At 40.6% G+C, this 22,357-nt stretch overlaps 1 protein-coding gene and 1 pseudogene across 1 annotated transcript in view; one reads left to right on the top strand and one right to left on the bottom strand.

The window, feature by feature from the left end:
- The window catches only part of TAF1A (TATA-box binding protein associated factor, RNA polymerase I subunit A), a 30,079-nt gene extending 16,127 nt beyond the window's left edge, over window positions 1-13,952 (top strand). Inside the window, exons 5-11 of the mRNA XM_004751450.3 lie at window positions 65-263; window positions 5,233-5,363; window positions 6,478-6,636; window positions 7,849-7,915; window positions 8,646-8,769; window positions 10,788-10,942; window positions 13,478-13,952. Of these exons, the coding sequence (XP_004751507.1) occupies window positions 65-263; window positions 5,233-5,363; window positions 6,478-6,636; window positions 7,849-7,915; window positions 8,646-8,769; window positions 10,788-10,942; window positions 13,478-13,590 (948 nt within the window). The 3' untranslated portion in view covers window positions 13,591-13,952. The remainder of the gene's footprint in view (window positions 1-64; window positions 264-5,232; window positions 5,364-6,477; window positions 6,637-7,848; window positions 7,916-8,645; window positions 8,770-10,787; window positions 10,943-13,477) is intronic.
- Window positions 10,195-10,686, bottom strand: LOC123392346 (annotated as a pseudogene).
- Window positions 13,953-22,357: the final 8,405 nt, after the last annotated feature.

Raw genomic sequence — 22,357 nt, 5'->3', positions numbered from 1 at the left:
CTGAGTTTTTGGATTAATGGCTATCTAATGACTTGTTTGTCTGGGCTTTTTCTTACAAATGCAGATCTCCTTACAACATGCTTTATACCTTGTGCATCATGGAATGCTTGAAGATGCAAACAGAAATCTCAGTCACGCAGAGACATGGAGATACGGTGAAAAGTCGTCTTCCCAGGAAGTGTTAATCAACCTTATTCAGGCATATAAAGGGCTTTTGCAGTATTATACTTGGTCTAAAAAGAAGTTGGAATTGTCTACACTTGGTAAGTGAAGAGGAATGTACTTGTGTCGATGACACTGAATCACAGGGACAGTCCAGATATTTCTTTTTTAACTTAAATTCAATTAATTAACATATAGTGTATCACCCAGTTATCCTCTTCCCTCCCCCGCCTCCGTTCCAGCAACCCTGTTTGAACAAACTGAAACCAGTTTGTTTCCTATGATTAAAAGTCTCTTACAGTTTGTCTCCCTCTATGATTTCATCTTTTGTTTTTCCTTCCCTTCCCCTATTATCTTCTGTTTTGTTTCTTAGATTCCATACATATGATAATTGTGTTTCAATGATTGACTTATTTCTCTTAGCATAGTTCATCCACGTCATTGCAATGGCAAGATAATAATTTTTGATGGCTGCATAGTATTCCATTGTGTATATATATCTTCTTTATCCATTCATCTGTTGATGGACATCTGGGCTCTTTCCATAGTTTGGCTATAGTGAACATTGCTGCTGTAAACACTGAGGTGCAGGTGCCCCTGCAGATCACTACATCTGTATCTTGGGATAGATACTTAGTAGTGTGATTGCTGGGTCATAAGGAAGCTCTATTTTCAACTTCTTAAGGAACCTCCATGCTGTTTTCCAGAATGGCTGTGCCAGCTTACATTCCCACCAACAGGGTAGTAGGGTTCCCCTTTCTCCATATCCTCACCAACATCTTTTGTTCCCTGACTTGTTAATTTGAGCCATTCTGACTGGTGTGAGGTGGTATGTGTTGTGGTTTTGATTTGTATTTCCCGGATTCCAAGTGACGTGGAGCGCTTTTTCATGTGTTTGTTGGCCATCTGGATGTCTTCTTTGCAGAAATGTCTGTTCATGTCCTCTGCCCATTTCTTGATTGGATTATTTGTTCTTTGGGTATTGAGTTTGATAAGTTCTTTATAGATTTTGGATTTTATCCCTTTATCTGATAAGTCATTTACAAATATCTTCTCCTATTTTGTTGGTTGTCTTTTGGTTTTGTCAACTGTCCGCTGCACAAAAGCTTTTTATCTTGATGAAGTCCCTGACGATGTTTTTAGGAAGAAGTTGCTGCAGCTGAGGTCACAGAGGTTACTGCTTGTGTTTTCCTCTATGATTTTTTCTTTTTTTTTTAAGATTTTATTTATTTATTTGACAGACAGAGATCACATGTAGGCAGAGAGGCAGGCAGAGGGGTGGGGGAAGCAAGCTCCCCGCCAAGCAGAAAGGCAGATGCAGGGCCTGATCCCAGAACCCTGAGACCATGACCTGAGCTGAAGGCAGAGGCTTAACGTACTGAGCCACCCAGGTGCCCATCCTCTACAATTTTGATGGATTCTTTTCTCATATTTTTGTCTTTCATCCATTTCAAGTCTATTTTTGTGTATGGTGTAAGGAAGTGGTCTAGTTTTATTCTTATGCATGTTTAAATATAAACACCATCTGTTGAACAGACTGTCTTTTTTCCATTGGATGCTCTTTCCTGCTTTGTTGAAGATTAGTTGACCATAGAGTTGAGGGTCCATTTCTGGGTTCTCCATTCTGTTCTATTGTTCTCTGTGTCTGTTTTTGTGACAATAACATACTGTCTTGATGATTGCAGCTTTGTAATAGAGCCTTAAGTCCAGAATTGTGATGCCACCAGCTTTGGTTTTGGTTTTTGTTTTTGTTTTTGTTTTCACATTCCTCTGGCTATTTGGGGTCCTTTCTAGTTCCATACAAATTTTAGGATTATTTGTTCCAGCTCTGTGAAAAAAGTCGATGATATTTTGATAGGGATTGAAGGATTTGCATTGAATGTATAGATTGCTATGGTTAGCATAGACATTTTAATAATATTTGTTCTTCCAGTCTATGAACATGGAATGTTTTTCCATATCTTTGTGTCTTCCTCAATTTCTTTCATGAATGGTCTATAGTTTCTGAGCACAGATCCTTTGCCTCTTTGGTTAGGTTTGTTCCTAGGTATCTTACAGTTTTTGGTGCAGTTGTAAATGGGATCGACTCCTTAATTACACTTTCTTCTCTCCTGTTGTTAGTGTATAGAAATGCAACTGACTAATGTGCATTGAATTTATATCCTGCCACTTTGCTGAATTCCTGTACAAGTTCTAGCAATTTTGGGGTGGAGTCTTTTGGGTTTTCCACATAGAGTATCACGTCATTTGCCAAGAGTGACAGTTTGACTACTTTGCTGATTCAGATGCCTTTTATTTCCTTTTGTTGTCTGATTGCTGAGGCTAGGACCTCTAGTACTATGTTGAATAGCAGTGGTGGTAGTGGACAAGGGAGTAACCTCATGCCCCCACTGTGAGGCCTGGTTCTTCCCAGATACCGCAGAGAGCACACATTTCTATTGATGTAAACTTCCTTGATCATCCTTTATAATATTTCTGTTTTTAGCAAACTTTTCAGGTAAAAATTAGATGTTTCATAAATTAAGTCCATGACCATCTTAGATTTATTGCTTTTTAAAATATTTAAGATTACTAATTTTTCCAGTAGACATTATTGCTTATAATAACTATTTCTTCCTGTGTGTTTAGAATGGAGTTTAGTTTGTTTTAAAGATGTTTGTTTATTTATTTATTTTTAAGTAATCTCTACACTCAGTGTGGGACATGAACCCACGATCCTGAGGTCAAGAGTTGCAGGCTTTTCTAACTGAGCCAGCCAGGCGCCCTGGTTGTAAAATATTATTCATCAGAATAATATGTTTAGAGAATAGGGCAAGGTAAAGTTGTTTTAGTTCTGTACAAAGGTCATAACAGATAGTTTTCTTGATTGACCACACCAGGAACTGGCTGTGTGTCCTTTCTTCTCCAATGGAGTTCCCTTTCTCTTACTTCCAGTGGTAGTGGTGTCCTTTCGTCTCCACAGATTCATGTTCAGTTCTCTGCATCTTCCTTCCCTTGTATAGTTTTTCTCCAAAGCTTCTCTAGAATTAACCCTTTTAATTTTCTCGTCCTCCATCCCAATCTCACTTCCCGCATACATTGGCTCATGTGGTTCCTTACTGTTCTTCTGTGATAAGCAGTATTTCCTTTGTGTCGTGGATGTGTAGGTTCCCGAATCTTAAAAATTCCTTCCCCTCTTTCTGAGTAGGATCTCTTCCGGGACAATTCTGAAATACTGTCTTCATCATGATAAGCTTGCCTCCCCATCTGGAATGCCATCTGCCCTGCAGGGCTCATTAGACCTGTCATTCCAGTGCCACACCCTCATGTGTTAGCTGCACGTTCAATGTATATTGATCAGATCTTTACCACTTGCTCTTTTAATTAATTGTCCTAAGTTTTTTTTTTTTTTTTTTTTTTTTAAAGATTTTATTTATTTATTTGAGAGAGAGACAGTGAGAGAGAGCATGAGCGAGGAGAAGGTCAGAGGGAAAAGCAGACTCCCCATGGAGCTGGGAGCCTGATGCGGGACTCGATCCCGGGACTCCGGGATCATGACCTGAGCCGAAAGCAGTCGTCCAACCAACTGAGCCACCCAGGCGTCCCTGTCCTAAGTTTTTTCATACCTGTTTTATGCTATCTCTCTTCTTCTAGACTAATCAGTCTTCTGAGGTCACGTACCTATCTTCTGTCTTTTGTTAACCTTGTCATAACTCCTGGTATACTATTTCTTTTAAAAAAGGCTTGTTGAGGGGCGCCTGGGTGGCTCAGTGGGGTAAGCCTCTGCCTTCAGCTCAGGTCATGATCTCAGGGATCATGGAATCAAGCCCCACATCGGGCTCTGCTCAGCGGGGAGCCTGCTTCCCCCTCTCTCTCTGCCTGCCTCTCTGCCTACTTGTGATCTCTCTCTCTGTCAAATAAATAAAATCTTCAACAAAAATAAAAATAAATTAAAAAGGCTTGTTGATATTAATTGATGAGATGAATTTTAAAGTCAATATTTACCTTTTTCTTATACCCAATTGGATAGAACTCAAGTAAACATTGATTAAAGCAATTGGAACACGGCATTTACACTGGTGGGTAATTCAGTACCTTTCAGCAGCTGACACTTTGTTCTGTAGCAAGAAGAGATACAGATAGGGTAATGTCTGGAGCTCTTAACATGATCTTTAACCCTGAATATCTGTTTAATTTAAAAAAAAAAAAAAGGCTAGGACTAGTTGTTTCTATAACTGTTTCTTTTGAAGGACTAACTTTCCTTAATTTAAACCTTTAAGATTGAAATAAAACATGCAGAAAAAGTGTATAAAACAAATGCGTGATTGGGTGCCTGAGTGTCTCGGTTGGGCATCTGCCTTCGGCTCAGGTCATGATCCCAGAGTCTTGGGACCAAGACCCGTGTTGGACTCCTTGTTCAGTGGGGAGTCTGCTTCTCCATCTCCCTCTGCCTGCCACTTCCCCTGCTTTTGCTCTTTCTTTCTCTGTCAAATAAATAAATAAAATCTTTAAAAAAAAACCTAAAACCAAATGCATGATAAAATGAATAATTTAAAACAAGTATCTGGGGGTGCCTGGGTGGCTTAGTGGGTTAAGCCTCTGCCTTCGGCTCGGGTCATGACCTTAGGATCCTGGGATTGAGCCCCGCATCGGGATTTCTGCTCAGCAGGAAGCCTGCTTCCCCCTCTCTCTCTGCCTGCCTCTCTGCTTACTTGTGATCTCTCTCCGTCAAATAAATAAATAAAATCTTTAAAAAAATAATAATAAAATAAAACAAGTATCTGCGTAGCTATCACCTAGATTCATTCTTAAAGTTCCGCATGTGTGCACTTCCTCCCATTCTGTCTTTTGGGGGGTAGGGGGTTGGGGGCAGGGAGAGTTTGTGAAGAATTAGTATTATTCTTTAAATGTTTAATATTTAATAATAATAAATAATTTAAATATAAATTATTCTTTAAAATTCTTTCTTAGAATCTACTAGCAAAGCCATCAGGGCCTGAACTTTTCTTGTGGATAGTTTATTGATTGCTATTACTATGAACAAAGCCCTCAGTACTGAATGACTTTTAAGAATCTGTTGTCTCTGGACAGATGAAGATGATTACGCTTACAACGCAGCGTCCCAGAGCATGCTCAACCACAGCTGCAAGACATCTGTAAACCTTGGTGCATTGATTCAAACTCCTGGAGTTTGGGACCCTTTTGTGAAGAGTTACGTAGAGGCCAGTAGCCGTCTCATAAACTTCTATTAGTGTCATTGTGTCATGAGCCTTATTGTTATTGATCCGACGGTGACTAAGTGGAGGAAATTGTTTTAAAAAAAAGAGGGGTGCCTGGCTGGCTCAGCCAGTGGACACGCAACTCTTGATCTCCAGGTTGTGAATTTGAGCCCTGCGTTGGGTATAGAGAGTCCTTAAAACAAAATCTTAAAATAGATAAAGAAAAATTTGTAAAAATTAAAAAGAGAGAATATATGTCTCTTTGTGGGCTGAAGAATTTTTATTTTACTAATATACTGTAAATGTTACTTTTTTTCCCCCCTTCATCACTGGATAATGTGTCATGGTCAAATATTTATAAAATAAATAGCAATATAGTTTGTAAATGTTAAATTTGTATTACTCTTAACTGAAGTTAGAAGAAAAGCAGAGAGATCCTTTACGATTTGGTGGGGTAGAGAAGACCAGGGGACAGAAATCTGAATGTGGGTCACAATATGTGGGATGGATGAAGACTAAAGGCTTTTAGGAAGTTTATTAGGGCGCCACGCCATGTCCTCTCAGAGTCAGTGTGAAAGGACAGGGAGCCTTGGCATGGGCACTAGGAATAAATCTTCAAAGTAACTGGCTTTTTGAGAGTTTCCTGGATGCTAACATGATAATTATTTTGTCAAAAGATGATCTCTGGAACCACATGCCGCATATGGGTGGGAACGAAAGGAAAGGAATTGTAGTTCTCCCGTGTTCCCTTTGTGGCTGAAGTTATGTCGGGCACTGAGGTTAGTTGCATCATATGGTCTTTCTCAGTTGGTCGTATGCCCTCCTTGGAAGACTTTTTTCTGATGGGAATAGTTCCTAGCTTGAACTTGCTGCATTTTTCAGTAACAAAAAATGTGATAAGGAGGACGTGGGAACCCACATAGGCCTTTGGTGTAAGTGATCTGTATTCCATAGAGATCATGACGTACGTTGGTGAGAGCAACCAGTGACATTACTATTTTTCCTATTCATCATTTTAATTAATTTTTGTTCCCATCAATAGAGTTAAGTTATGCATTATCTTTCATACAGCTGTCTTACAGGATTTAGCTAAGACATTTTAACTTATTTTATATAGATGCTGGAATTCTATGGGGATCGAGATGGAGCCCGAGAAGTGCTCACCAATTATGCCTATGATGAAAAGTTCCCATCAAATCCAAATGCTCATGTCTACTTATATAACTTTCTGAAGAGAGAAAAGGCACCAAGAGAGAAACTGATAAGTGTGCTTAAGGTATAAAATGTTTATTTCAATGTTTGAACATGATTGGGGATCTACTTTAAAACATCCTGGGGTGCCCGGCTCACTCAGTCAGTGGAGCATGCAACTCTTGATCTCAGGGTCATGAATTTGAGCCCCATGTTGGGTGTAGAGATTGAGAAGAAAAAAAAAAAAAGTAAATTTTGAAACATCGTTAGGTCATGCTTTCCAGCTCTGAAATTCTAGCACTCCTAGCAAATGATTGTGTGTGCCCTGAGGTGGACATGTGAGGCTTGGGTGACCCTCCACTCCCATTCCCCCACTACTCTCTCCAAGTTAGGCTGAGGGCAAAGGATCAGTATTTTGGAAACCCTTTGTCAACCTTTCGGGAAAATTCTGCTTTGATACTTTTTGAAAATCAACTTTATTGAAATTTAATTTACATACAGTAAAACACTTATTTTAAGTATACACTTGAATGTATTAAAAACAATTTATTGGGGCGCCTGGGTGGCTCAGTGGGTTAAAGCCTCTGCCTTCAGCTCAGGTCATGATCCCAGGGTCCTGGGATCGAGCCCCTCATCGGGCTCTCCGATCAGTGGGGAGCCTGCGTCCTCCACTCTCTCTGCCTGCCTCTCTGCCTACTTGTCATCTGTCTCTCTGTGTCAAATAAATAAAATCTTAAAACAAAACAATACTATTTATTTATTTATGTATAGAAAGAGAGAGGGGGTGGGGGAGAGAGAATCTTTCATTGTGTGGCGTGTAATGTGGGTTTAATCTCATAACCCTGAGATCATGACCTGAGCTGAAATCAGTAGTCAGACACTTAGCCAACAGGGCCCCAAGAAAAATTCTTACCTTTCAGTCTTTTATTTATTTATTTGTTTTTTTCTTTTTTTAAAGATATTCTTTATTTGACAGAGTACAAGCAGGGGGAGTGGCAGGGAGAGGAAGAAGCAGGCTCCTGCTGAGCCGAGAGCCCATTGTGGGGTTCAGTCCCAGGACCCTGGGATCATGACCTGAGCTGAAGGCAGACGCTTAACCAACTGAGCCACCCAGGAGCTGCCAGTCTTCTTTTAAAAAATACATTAGCTGGGACACCTGGCTGGTTCAGTCAGTAGAGTGTGCAACTCTTGATCTTGGGGTTGTGAGTTTGAGCCCACATTGAGTGTAGAGGTTGCTTAAAAGTAAAGAAATGCCTTTGTAATATATACAAATTACAAGATTATTTTTTTCTTCCAGATTTTGTATCAGATTGTACCATCTCATAAATTGATGTTAGAATTCCATAGATTACTGGGAAAGTCAGGTAAATAGTTTTTGTTTTGTATCTCTTTGTGCAGACAAGCTATAGACTAGCAAACTAGGGTCGGTGGGCCAAATCCACCCCCACCTATTTTTGTAAATCAAGTTCTCTTGGAGCACTTTTGTGTTGTCTATGACTTTTATACTACAACAGCAGAGTTGTGTAGTTGTGACAAAGACCATACAGCTCACAAAGCTTAAATATTTACTGGTCCCTTTATAAGAAAAGTATGCTGACTTCTGCTGTAGAATATTAGGTAATAGCACAAGATAAATGGCTTTAATTTGTATAATTCACCTCGTTTTAATCTTTACTACATTTCAGCTCGGTATAGAAAAGCACATACTTCTTCATAGAAGGAAGTCAGCTTAAGTCCAGTAGGTACTGGGGCTATGTCAGTCCCTCATCTGTTAGAAGAGAGGGCAGGTTCTTTAAATAGTGTCCTCCCTCAGTCGAATGTAGCCCATTTAGAAATCAGATCCACCACTCTGACTTCATTAGCTGGAACTAAATTACTGGATTTTTCAGTAATTTACTGAAGAGTATGAATTTCAAAATACTGAAAGAGGTAAGAATTCAGTAATTTACTGGAGAGTATGAGTGTAACGAATTATTTTAAACTGCTAACCAAACTAGAAGGCTTACAACTTAGTAGTATTTTATCAACCAAATAAATATTTTTAGCCTTGTGCACTTCAATACCTTGTGTAAATTCTAACTGTGCCCATTACAGAAAAAGAAGACCACCGTAAACTGGGATTAGAGGTCTTATTTGGAGTCTTAGATTTTGCTGGATGCACTAAAAATATAACTGCTTGGAAATACTTGGCAAAATATCTGAGACAGATTTTAATGGGGTAAGTAAAAGACACAGTGTTTATTATTGGATCAGATCAGTAAAATTTCCCAGTATTTTAGCTGATACCTTTTACTGTTTAAAGTTCTTTGCTTATGTTTTTTGATTTCTTGAACTATGTCTTCAGCTGTTCTGAGTACATCAGAAGCAAGAAAATACATTCCCAAGTGAAACATACAAAAATACTGTCAAGATATTTTATGCTGTCAAAAAAAGTACCATACCTTACCACTGCGGTATTGGGGAAGATGTACGTTTTCAGGTTGGAAATGTTGGCAAACAGTGGTCACCCCCACTCTTCATCGGACTCTTCGTGAAGCTCTTGGTGATCTGTGTCATCATCTTGTAAAATCTCATAGGAAGCAGCTTCTCTCCCAGCTGTTTTCAGTAATTTTCAGTGGGGCTTTGCAGGCCTCATAAGATCATCATAGGTTATGTTCATTCAGCAAATATTTGTTAAGTCCACTGTGAGCTGGATATCTGAAACTACACCTGTGATCATGAGGTCATTAGTGCTACATTTCAAGTGAAAACAGGAGTGGTCCTAGTCATTTTTACTTCGTGAGAGGAAGGAGTTAACTTTGTGATAACGTTAAGGTTCATTTGTTTATCATATCCATTTCAGTTGGTTAGAATCTTTAGCATCGATGGGAACTTGTGTCAGGCTGCAGATATGACTTGACCTTGGAGACAGAAGAGGGCTGATTATAAAGTGTTTTTGGTGTGATAACTAAACCACTTTTCTCATCTACAGCAGCATAAAACCCCCCAACTAACCACAAGAAGGCAAAGAAGTGTACTATTCATTTTTTTAAACCTCTAGAAGTTCTGCCACAGGGCACACATGGGTGCTAATAAATATTTGCTCAATTAAGTTATTGACAAACACTTAGCATTGTCTGGGTTCAACTGTCAAACCTGTGTGTTCACATATTTGTATAATAATGGCATCTTAATTTGAGTAGTAATTTGTAACATACAAAGTAAGGTTTTATAGTTATTTTTAAGTAATAATCATCATAGCTAACATTCATTGAACATTTAGGAAGTACCAGACAATATGCAAAGGTCTTTATATGAGACCACTATACTCCTGGGCCAGTTTAATGACAGTGCTTTGAGATGGGGACCATTAATAGCTTCGTGGAAATTGAGGCTCAGAGAGATTAAGCAACTTGCCCAGGATCACATAGTAAATGGGAGATTGGAGATTCAGATCCAGGATTTTGAGTTCAGGGTGTGTGCTGCTAACCGTTGCGTATACCAAACTGGCTATTTAATTAAATGGAAAGCAGAAATCAAAGAGAACTAAAAAGGATTTGCTTTCATGCATGTGCTATACCATGGGTGGCCGCACGAGAACGTACTTTGAGAACATCTTTCTTGTCATCTTTCCACAGACTTGTGTGTGTGTGTGTGTGTGACTGGGAAAATAACTATTTTCTTTGGGGGTGTGGACAGATTCCAATCTCAGAATTTCTGGAATTGCTTCTTGGTGCCAGGGGCCTTTATGACTTGGAGCACGTTGAACCACACAGTCTTTCCCAAGGGCTGGCACTTGCCCACTGTGACCATGTCACCAATCTGGACATCCCTGAAGTGGGGGGACAGGTACATGAACATGTTCTTGTGGTGTTTCTTGAAGAAGTACTTTTGGATGTAGTGGAGGTAGTCTTAGCAGATGACAGTGGTCTTCTCAGCTTCATCTTGGTCAGTGACCACACCAGCCAGGATCTGCCCGTGGATAGGGACATTTGTCAGTGTAGGTGCCCTCAGTGGCCTCCTTGGACGTCTTGACTGATGTTTTTGTAGTATGACAGGTGCTTCTCCTTGCCTGTTGCTCCAAGTAGGACCCCCTTCTCATTTTGAGAGATGGTTGGCTGCTTTGGTAGGCAGCCTCAGTCTGAATGTCCAGCATCTTCCCAGCTGCGTGACAAAAGGGCTTTCTTATGTTCAAATTCCGGCAGTATGGTCCACCTCCCATCACTGACCTTCCCGTTTGACATTTTTCTTTTCTAGGAATCACCTTGCCTGGGTTCAAGAAGAGTGGAACTCCAGGAAAAACTGGTGGCCAGACTTTCACTTCAGCTCCTTTTGGGCAAAAAGCGACTGGAAAGAGGATAAAGCATTGGCTTGTGAGAAAGCTTTGGTAGCTGGAATATTGTTAGGAAAAGGTACGAAGGTTTGTTTTCTTCTTATCTAGGCATAGCTTTTGGATGATTTTGAAATTACAAAGTGTGACCATTCATTCGTGCCACAGGTTACTGGGTATAGTAGACATTAGAGGCTGGAGAAATAACTGGGGAATGGGAAAATGGATTTTGAGTTGGAGCCAGCTGATGTGCTAGTCGCGACCGTCTGTGAACTAGAAGCAGCGATTTCATCTTGTTAATTGTGGTGGTTGGTTTTTATGCTGTAACTTGAGTATCTTTAGGGGCTAATTAAGATAGAGGATGCGGGGGCACCTGGGTGGCTCAGTGGGTTAAAGCCTCTGCCTTCAGCTCGGGTCATGATCCCAGGGTCCTGGGATTGAGTCCCGCGTCGGGCTTTCTGCTCGGTGGGGAGCCTGCTTCCTCCTCTCTCTCTCTCTCTCTGCCTACCGTGATCTCTGTCAAATAAATTAATTAATTAAAAAAAAAAAAGATAGAGGATACGGACTGTTTTCACAGCAACTGACATTGTCTACCTTACAGTATTAGAAAGAGAAGAATATTCTCTGGAGATTTCATTGTTGTATAATTGCTGTTATATTTAGTTGTCTGTTCCTACAAGGATGAAACATTTTTCCCTATAAAAAATTATACCTCCTGTAACTTATTTAAAAATCCTCTTAAAAGAAAGGGAAATTGATCTTATCTCTGTGGTCTGTCTTGACTGTGAAAACTCTCACTGCTTTTTGCCACTGCCCGGTGAGGACAGAGATGGGACCGCGGCTGGGTCTGATCGGAGATGAAGCGAATGTCTCCGTGTTCCTGAGTAAGCAGGCTGGTGCTGGAGAATCCGGAGTATCCTAAAGAGCATCTCCAGCTTGGCTTTAGATATGGTGGATACTATTTTGGAGTTAGTATTCTCAGTGAGTGTTTCAGATGGTTACTAAGGTTAATAAAGTGCCAGTTTCTCAGAGGAAAGGGACAAATAAAAGTGAAAGCAATCCTAAGATTTCTGAACACACACCAAGGAACAGAAATGTGATTCAGACTGTGATTTCCTACTTCCTTATGAGCATAGAGGCATCTAGTACAGATACCTAAAGGCGTCTATGTTTGAGCAGAGTCTGAAAACATGGGCTGGTTTTCCAGTTCTGTCATCTTGCCCTGTCACTTAGGTCAGCGAACCTTTGGGAGCCTTCTCTGAGGGGGCTTTGTTAACACCTGTCCTTGATGCTTCCAGGATGGTTGCGAGCATCAGGTGAGCGTCACATCGAAGTGCTTGAGAAATTCAGAAGTACTATCTGAACATTAGGCATAACCATGCCTGGAAAGGGGTCCATCTCTTGTTTTGGGCCTTAGTGTCGGGCTTCAGTCAGTCTGGTCAGGAGTTGAGCTGGTTCTGCTCATTATATCACAGGATTCAAATTCTGGTCATGGTCTGCCTTTGTTCCATGCTTAAGAGTCGGGTGTGGGAGCTGCCTGTCTTCCGTCTCTGCTAAGGCGAGTCAGGCCGTGTCCCCTCGACTCCATGTCTGCTGGCTCGTGAGGAGATAGGAGTTTACTGTAGTTGATTTGGCTTTTTCTCTGTGTTAGGGTGGGAGCAAAATTCTTTTCATCTTTCAGTATTCTAGATAGAAGCAGAGGTCTGTGTCCAAAGTATTTTGTTTTTGCTGAAGTGGTAGGTGTGTTTAGAAATACAGGTTATTAACACCACCCACGCCGCTGCTTCCCAGCTAACAAAATAGTCATTCTGGCACACTGTTTTCGGGGACGATAAAATGGTTACTGGAGGTGCAGTATGTTTCCTAGCAACTTCCCAGAGATGATGGTTGGATTAGATACGTGCTGAGACTATGATGAAAATTAGTTTTTCTTAGGTGATTTATGGTCTCACTCGTTTATCAAATTAAAAAAAAAAAAACCCTGTAATATCTAGTTTACAGTTTTTTAACAGAGATTTGATTCATGTCTGAAATATTTAACCAGTGATCTGCTTAGCACTGTAAGACTGTGACAAGCACGTAGAAGAACTTGTCATAAGCACAAGGCCCCTTTCTCAGAGTTGCACGGTCACCACCCCACTGCCCACTGGGCGCTGGACTAGCCCAGTTCTGATCTCTTCTAACCTGTGAGTTCATCCTAATCCTTCACCTCAGGGTTTGCTTACAGAGAACTTTCTTACTGTTACAGATGCCTCTTGGGCTGTTCAAGCTAACCTTAAAAGGGAAGCGATTGTAATTTGCTTCTGGAGGAGGCATATTCAATACATGAGTATGTGATAATACACATATCACCTTAACTAGGATTTGGGAGGCAGGGTGGAAAGCCAGATGAAGTGTGCGCTCGAATTATGACGGGTCGGAAACATTTCCGTATGTAGGAAGCATACATTTCACCAGCGGCGGCTCTCAGGATGTGCTCATACTGGTAAACCTCATACAGATCCCCCCATTTTCATAATCATTACTGTGTCAGAGCTGAAGCAACATTTTTTAAAATGTAGAAATATATTTGAAGCATTGGTAAGTATTAAAACTCTTTGTTTATTTTGTTTTTTAGGTTGCAGATATTTTCGGTTTATTTCCAAACAAGATGATGAAGTCTTAAGGAAAAAAATTAAGCGGATAAAGAAGTCAGTGGAAAATCACAGTATTGTAAATCCAGGACTCTGATGTTGAATACTAGTTATTTTAGATGAGGAGCTACCGAATAGTAGCTCAGTGGGTAATTGCTGAATGTATTATTTATCTGGTGTTTCTAGGAGGAGAGTTTATATGGCTGCCAAAAAGTTATTTTTATATTTTTCTGTATTTTTTTATTATAATTATATGTAAAGAAACAGTCTCAGTGCCTTTGTTCTTTGTAAGTACATATTTTTCCTTGTTTGTACTGTGAAATACAATATTTATAGTTGAATAACCTCCACATAAGAAATATATTTGTTTAATGTATAGAGAGTACAGCTGTAGAGCAGTGACTGCCATTTGCGAATAATGTGCTTCTATTGTGCAATAAACACAGCTTGTATTGTTAAGTGAATTTATATTCTTCTTTAATTTTTTTTTTAAGATTTTTTTTTAATTGATTCATTTGACAGAGATCACAAGTAGGCAGAGAAGAGGAAGCAGGCTCCCCGCTGAGCAGAGAGCCTGATGTGGGGCTCTATCCCAGGACCCTGAGATTATGACCTGGGTTGAAGGCAGAGGCTTAACCCACTGAGCCACCCAGGTGCATGCCCCTCTTCTTTAAGATTCTGAATGATCCATGTTAGGTTTGCCATCATAAAGAATATAGTAGAGGACACCTGGGTGACTGTAGGTTGAGTGTTTAGCTCTTGATTTTGGCTTTGAGTCATGATCTCAGGGTCGTGAGATCGAGCACTTCATGGGGCTCCGCACTTAGTGGGGGTGGGGGGGGTCTGCTTCTGTCCCTCTACCCTTCCCCTGCCCCCAGGTGCTTGGAGGCTCATGTGTGTGCATGCTCTCTCACTCGCTCTCTCTCAAATAAATAAATTTTTTTAAAATTATATATATGTCATGAGTTCTGTTGAGGATTTTGGAAACAGAGAAGGATTTAGGAAAGGAATCCACTTCCTTTTTTGGTATTAGGACAAGGGGCAAAGGGTGCCTTTGTCAAGTGTGAGGTCTCAAGAGACTGGTCGGCTTGAATTCTGGGTTTATCACTAGGTAATTCTGTGACTTCCTGGGCAGGTTACTGAGCTTTCATAGTTCCTTTACCCATGGATGAGAGACAGTAGAATTTATCTTATCAGATTGCTCTGAATAATGAAAAATATAGTGAACGCCTAGGGTAATAATTAATACTTAACAAATCTTAAGTAAGTGACCATCCTTCATCCTGGTTTTAGACACTAAGTAACAGGAACTAAATAAAGATAATTTAAAGTCTTGTTTTCTCCTAGAAACCTCTGAAATACAGATATTGTATGATAGTTGGGTTAATGCTTCCTACTAAAACACCCCTGTCTTTCAAGCTGCGTACCGTGCAGCCATCAACCTTGGACTTGAGGGCTTCACACACATTTGCGACCACTCAGTCCACACGGTTCCTCCTTGCTCACCTGCCCCAAACTCTGATCTCTGGCTCACCAGCTTAGTGGGACTGTCATGCTTTGCTTGGACTCTGACGCAATGCACTGCACAGAAGTCCCAAGACAGAGAGGTTAGACTATTATTGTAGAACTTACTTTATGAGTTTCAGTTTAGTATAATGCCAGTCTTGTGTTGTCTGTTGCCCACTACTTTGAAAACAGTTGTCTCATGTATTTTATCTAGATTAAATGATATGTTAACTAACTAAATTAAAATTAGGACCTTTTTCCTATCAAAGATCCCTTTCAGAAAATTAAGTACAGGGGCGTCTGGGTGTCTCAGTGGGTTAAAGCCTCTGCCTTCGACTCAGGTCATGATCCCAGGGTCCTGGGATCGAGCCCCACATCGGGCTTTCTGCTCTTTCCTGCTTCCTCCTCTCTCTCTCTCTCTCTCTGCCTGCCTCTCTGCCTACTTGTGATCTCTGTCTGTCAAATAAATAAATAAAATCTTTAAAAAAAAAAAAGAAAAGAAAATTAAGTACAGCCTATTAAAAGAAAGAAATATTTGTGGGGCACCTGGCTGGCTCAGGCAGTAGAGCATGTGACTCTTGACCTCTGGGTTGTAAGGTTGAGCTCCATGTTGGGTATAGAGATTACTTAAATTTTTTTTAAAAAAGGAAAAAAAAGTTGTTGAGAAAAAGATTTCAACATATACTTTAGTCATGACTAAGATGTTTATATGTGTAAGTATTTGCACTGCATGAACTGACAAAAGATTCAAGTAAATTCAAATCAGTAAGCAGGACAAAGAACCCAAGAGAAACAGTGGACCAAGCTCATGAACAAGTATTTCACAGCAAAGGGTAAACATGGACCATAAACACATAAGCCAAGGAGATGCAAATCCAGAGTGGAGTGGGATACCAGTTCAGACCCATTCAGTGAGCAAAAATGGAGATACTGAGGTTGAAGAGATGTGGATCCACAGAGTCTCTCATAGTAGCTGATGGGATGTAAAATACTGTAGTCATTTTGCTTTACCATTTACTAAGACTGTCCTTGAGTGTTTACTTGGGAAATGCTTGTACCTGTAAGCCAAGAGACAACAGCACTGTTCATCATAGTGGAAAAACTAGGGAAAAAAAACCCACAAATGCCCATTGGCATGAGATTGGACAAATTGTGGTAGAGTCATGTAAAGAAAGATGAATAAACCGTAGCTTTATCCATCAGCGTAGGCGGATCTCACTTGACATACCGGGTGGGAGAAATGAGTCCCAACTTACTACTTCCTGCCTCCCTAGAGTTCAAACTATAAAGTTCCAACTAATGACTAAAATGTTTATAAATGCATACAGATTGTGATGAAACCCCATATAAATAAAACAGGTGGTAACCTCTGGATGGGAGAGGCAGAGCAATAGGGTGGAGGAAAAGCAGGGTAAGGGAGATGAATTACTGCTAATAGTCTGTTTTAATGAGGCGGCAGGCTATTCCTGGACTAATGTTGATGGTGTATCATGGGCCAAGGATTGTGATTTACTGCATTTGGTGCACTTCAGGCTACTTTGAACAATGAAAAGGACCATACAATATAGAATCCATTTATATGAAATGTCCAGAGTAGGCAAGTCTACAGAAATGGAAGAAAGTACATTAGAGATCGCCTAGGGCAGGGGAAGGGAGGTGCATGGGAAGATGAGGCGGGAGTGATAACCAAAGGGTACAGGGTTTCTTTTGGGGGTGATGAAAAATATCCCCAATTTGGGGTGATGGTTTCACAATTCCCTCTGTTGAATATATTAAAAAGCATTTAATTGTACACTTGAAATGAGATTACTCTCTGGTGTGCGAATTTTATCAATGACACTTAAAGAAATATTAATGACACAAAATATTAATGACACAAAAAGAAATAAAACCAAAAAATCAATAAGCTTTGTGGAGTCAGAAAGGTCTGGATTCAACAAAGCACCTCACCTAACTGAGCCTCAGGTTTAGTCTATAAAATGGGGTGATCTGAAAAATGTTTAGCATGACTCTTGATGTGCTTTTCTCAATAAATGGTAACATTTGTTATTATGAACAAAACAAAAAAAAAAAGGAAAGAAACTGAACAATGAACACAAGACCTAACTATTCTTTAATGAAGGAGTAAATGTGGCCTTTTTGGATCTAGCTATTTATCCATATTTATAGCACAAGGGGTTTTTTTGGCTGGATTGGATTAGAATGTATTTTAAATATTTCAAAAGGAAATAAGCAGACCCTTGATGGGTGTGGTCTACAAATCCCAAGGCTAACATCTGAATAAGTTAATTTTAAAAATTAACCTATTTGAGGGGTGCCTGGGTGGCTCAGTGGGTTAAAGCCTCTGCCTTCGGCTCAGGTCATGATCCTGGGGTCCTGGAATCGAGCCCCACATCGGGCTCTGTGCTCAGCGGGGAGCCTGCTTCCCCCCCACCCCGCCACCGCCGCCTGCCTCTCTGCCTACTTGTGATCTCTGTCAGTCAAGTGAATAAATAAAATCTTTTAAAATTTTTAATGTATTTGGGGTGCCTGGCTGGCTCGGTGCTTGGAGCACGTGACTCCCTATCTAGGAGTTGTGAGTTTGAGCCCCATGGTGGGTGTGGAGTCAAGTTAAAAAGAAAAAAGAAAGTTTAAAAACTTGTTTGAAACTCTTCCTCCATCCAAGATTCATGCTCCCCAAAGAAATAATCACACACCAAATAAAAGTCCTCTTCAGACTTCCAAAGAACCTTCTCTGTGGGTCCAGACAGATGCAGATGTCTGCTTTAACTCAGTAAGTAGAGGCAGATCCTGAGTTTCTGTCCCGTCAGCCCCATGATGACAGTTGCCCGCTGTCTGCTTAAAGCTCCCCTTATGCCTCTACCAAGAATTCACATAATCTTACCAACATACTCTTCAGTTGGCTGGCTGTGTCTGTTTTCCAAATGAAGATAAACAAGTAGAAGTGATTGCTGTGCTCTCATGTTTTGATACATCGTGGGAATGCACAAGATCTGCGCTATATTCCAGAACACCTAAATTTAATTTTTTGATTTTTGTTTTTTTAAAGATTTTTATTTATTTTAGAGAGAGAGTGAGAGAGTATGCAAGCAGGGGGAGGAGCAGAGGGAGAGGGACAAGCCGACTCCGTGCTCAGTGTGGAGCCCAATGGAGGGCTCGATCCCATGACATGAGCCGAAATCAGGAGTCAGACGCTTAACTACTTAGATTACTAAGCCACCCAGTTGTTCCAGAATACCTAAATTTTATTGCCGTTTTTCCCATTCACCCAAAGCAGGACCCTAAACATTTCATGGAGCATCTCTGAGATAATTCAATTGTCTGTATGTTGGGAATACAGCATTTCCTCTTTACCTCAGAGAATTTTTGTGAAGTTCAAAGGAGATTAGGAAATAGTTCATAAACTGTAATACAAATGAAGAGAGTTATTAATACATTCCCTAACCTCAAACACATCTATTCATTTCCATACAGTGAGAAGGCAGATAAACCAAGAGAGAAAACTGAACTATATGGAAGGGGGTGAGCTAGAACACTTCTTTTTCTACTTTTTTCTGTCTTATTCCATGACATGATGCTAGAATAAACACCAAACCCGAACCTTCCAACAATATTTTTGAAAGGCATTTGCCAGGGGTGCCTGGTGGGCTCAGCTGGAAGAGAATAGGCAACTTTGATCTCGGGGTCATGACTTTGAGCCTGAAGTTGGGCGTAAAGGTTACTAAAAAAATAAACTTTAAAAAAAAAAAAAGTGCCCTTGCTATATGAAGTAGTGTGTTGGGTTGAAATGGGTTGAACTGTGTATTCCCAAAAAGATATGGTGAAGACCTAAGCTCCAGTCCTTCACAGCAGTGACCTTGTTTGGAGGGAGGGTCTTTATGGAGATGAGCTAAAGTAAGGTCATGAAGGTGGGCCTAATCCGAAATGACTGTGTCCTCATAAAAGGAAAATCTGGACATAGACACACACAAACAGAATTCCATGCGAACACAAAGACGGAAAATGGGATATCGTATCCTCAGGCTGAGGAACTTTCTAGATTACCGGTAAACAGATTCTTCATGGCCCTGAGAGGAACCAACCCTGCTGTCACCTTGACCTCTGTCTTCTAGGCTTCAGAAACATGAGGCACCTGCTGTTTCAGCCCCAGTTTGTGATACTTTGTTACAACAGCCCCAGCAAATGAATACAGTATTTTTTTTTTAAAGTTCTGTGTCTGAGTATCAGTAACAGTCAAAACTTGTTTCCTGGTCTTCTCCATCTGTACCTCGTCTGAGCACCCTGCTTAACCCTCCTGAGGATTTTCTTAGCCACTCCAGCCTGATGCCCTGTCTTCCTCCTGGGGGTTCCTAGTGGCAAGTTTGTTCCTCATTATTAGCTTCATATCATCTGCCTAGTGTTACTTGGTCCTTTCTTCTCAGAGCATAAACTCCTTGAAAAAGTATGTTTTGTGCATTCGTTTTCTGTCAAACATTCCTCCTTCAGCATAATGCTTTGTGCATGATAATAGCATATCGATGGTAAATTAATAACTGCATAATGATTATATAATCACATATGTAATTATATTGAAAATATTATGTTGTCCCATCTGAAATATTGCATCTTTTAATAATCAGAAATGTATGTGTCAATATGTCTGGTGGAACCTACTAGCTGATCTTTTCCTGGTAATTTTAAAATCCCTCTTTGCCTAAAATATTAAGATCTGATTTGAATTTATATGTCCTGGGTGGATAGGAATTATTATGTCCAAGGTTTTTTGTTTTGTTTTTTAAATTTTACTTATTTATTGAGAGAGAGAGAGTGTGTGTGTGCGTGCACGAGTAGAGGGAGAAGCAGAGGGAGAAAGACAAGCAAAGTCCCCTTCTGAGCATGGACCAGGTCTCAGGGCTTGATCCCATGACCCATGAGATCATGACCTGAGCTGAAGCCAAGAGTTGGGCACTCAACAAACTGAGCTAAACTTCTTTATTTTTCTTATTATTTTTAAAAGATTTTTACTGCCCTCCCTGGGATTACGACCTGAGCCGAAGGCAGACACTGAACCCCCTAGGTCACCCAGGTGTCCCTGCTATAATTCTTTAAACACAGTCATTAAGAATTATTTTCCGAGAAGCAGGCATTCCTTTTGAACTCAGTATATTTTGTGACAAAGACAAAACTGAGACATAAATGTCAATAAAAGACCTAAAAGTACTTTCAGGTCCCACATGGAATGAGAGAATGCACTGATTCTTACACCTCATGGGGTCAGGCTGTTACCTCCCATTTCCAAGAAGGTCATGGTGCATGAGTCCGCTGGCTACAGTTGGCCATCGTGTTTGTCCCTCCTCCTGCCCAAGGCTTCCAGAGCGATGACGTTATCTAACCTTCCAGCAAACAGTCCTGTGGAAACAGCACAGTCACCAGTGACTCATGGGTGTGGTATTATGTTTTAAAAACCAGTATTCAACTAGGGATGTTACTGAACAGTACAAATAGGAAAGCAGAGATGTGTTGTCGAATATTCTTAATGACTCCCTCCTCCTGACTTTTCCCTTAGTTATAAGAATGATGTTTGTTTGTATTTTAGGTGCCACCGGGGCCTTCGTAAGCCACAGCACACACTTGACTAGACTGGGGCTCCTTGTGCCCTCTTGAGGACACCCTGGAAAGGCTCTTCTGGGTGATGAGCAGGAACCCTCCATACAAGCCCATCTAGGCTGAGAAGAATCTTGATTTCATCTGCATTTCAGAGGGCAATTTTTGCCCATAAGGAAATTTGAGGGTGTAGTAGAGCCATGGAAGGTACCAGAAGGAAAGTGAACTCTGGTGATGCCTCTGCAGGCTTATGCCCAGGTTCAGGCTTCTGTCTGGGTTTGGGGTTGTTTGAGTTTGGGACTTCATGTCCTTCATCCACTCATTCCATATATATATATGCATATATAATCTATATAATGTAATATAATGTATAATATATAAAATATAATATATATAATACATTTTCTTAGCAAACTCAACACCCAAAGAACAAATAATCCAATCAAGTAATGGGCAGAGGACATGAACAGACATTTCTGCAAAGAAGACATCCAGATGTCCAACAGACACATGAAAAAATGCTCCACATCACTTGGCATCAGGGAAATACAAATCAAAACCACAATGAGATACCACCTCACACCAGTCAGAATGGCTAAAATTAACAAGTCAAGAAATGACAGATGCTGGCGAGGATGTGGAGAGAGGAGAACCCGCCTACACTGTAGGTGGGAATGCAAGCTGGTGCAACCACTCTGGAAAACCATGTGGAGGTTCCTCAAAAAACTGAAAATAGAGCTACCCTATGACCCAGCAATTGCACTACTGGGTATATATCCTAAGACACAAACGTGGTGCTCCAAAGGGGCACGTGCACCTGAATGTTTATAGCAGCAATGTCCATAATAGCCAAATTATGGAAAGAACCTAGATGTCCATCAATAGATGAATGTATAAAGAAGATGTGGTATATATACACAATGGAATACTATGCAGCCATCAAAAGAAGTGAAATCTTGCCATTTGCGACGACGTGGATGGAACTAGAGGGTATCATGCTTAGCTAAATAAATCAATTGGAGAAAGACAACTATCATATGATCTCCCTGATATGAGGAAGTGGAGATGCAACATGGGGGGGGTTAGGGGGGTAGGAAAAGAATAAAAATGAAAGAAGGTGGGATTGGGAGGGAGACAAACCTTTTAAGATTCAATCTCAAAAAACAGACTGAGGGTTGCTGGGGGGAGGGGGGGTGGGCGGGGGGGTGGGATTATGGACATTGGGGAGGGTATGTGCTATGATGAGTGCTTTGAAGTGTGTAAACCTGGCGATTCACAGACCTGTAGCCCCGGGGATAAAAATACATTATATGTTTATTTAAAAAAAATAAATTTAATAAAAAAAGAAAAAAAAATATATATATATATATTTAAATTTTATTTTTTGAGAGAAGGGTGAGGGGCAGAGGGAGAGAGAGAATCTCACACAGACTCCATGACCAGTGCTAAGCATGATGTGGGTCTTGATCTCACAACCCTGAGATCATGACCTGGACTGAAATCAGAAGCGGCTGCTTAAGGGACTGAACCACCCAGGTGCCCCTCATTTAAGAAATATTGATCCAAGCCTTGTTATGTGCAAGGGACAGGTATAAAGTGAAACACATTCTTAAATGCTAATGTTGAAACATATCCTAAGTGCAGAGGTGTGCCCTGAGAGCGAGCCTAGAGCATAGCGCTGGCACAAATACAGACCCAGATGTTCTATGATTGCTGGGGACGCTGTCCAGTAGCCCCCATTGCTGACTCCTTGTTTCCCGGGGGCCACGCCCCCT

Source organism: Mustela putorius, unplaced genomic scaffold (genome assembly GCF_011764305.1).
Source record: "Mustela putorius furo isolate JIRA1106 unplaced genomic scaffold, ASM1176430v1.1 tig00000508_pilon_pilon_pilon, whole genome shotgun sequence".
Lineage (NCBI taxonomy): Eukaryota > Metazoa > Chordata > Mammalia > Carnivora > Mustelidae > Mustela > Mustela putorius.
The sequence above is the reverse complement of the archived record's forward strand: the minus strand, read 5'-3'. Positions and strand labels throughout refer to the sequence as shown.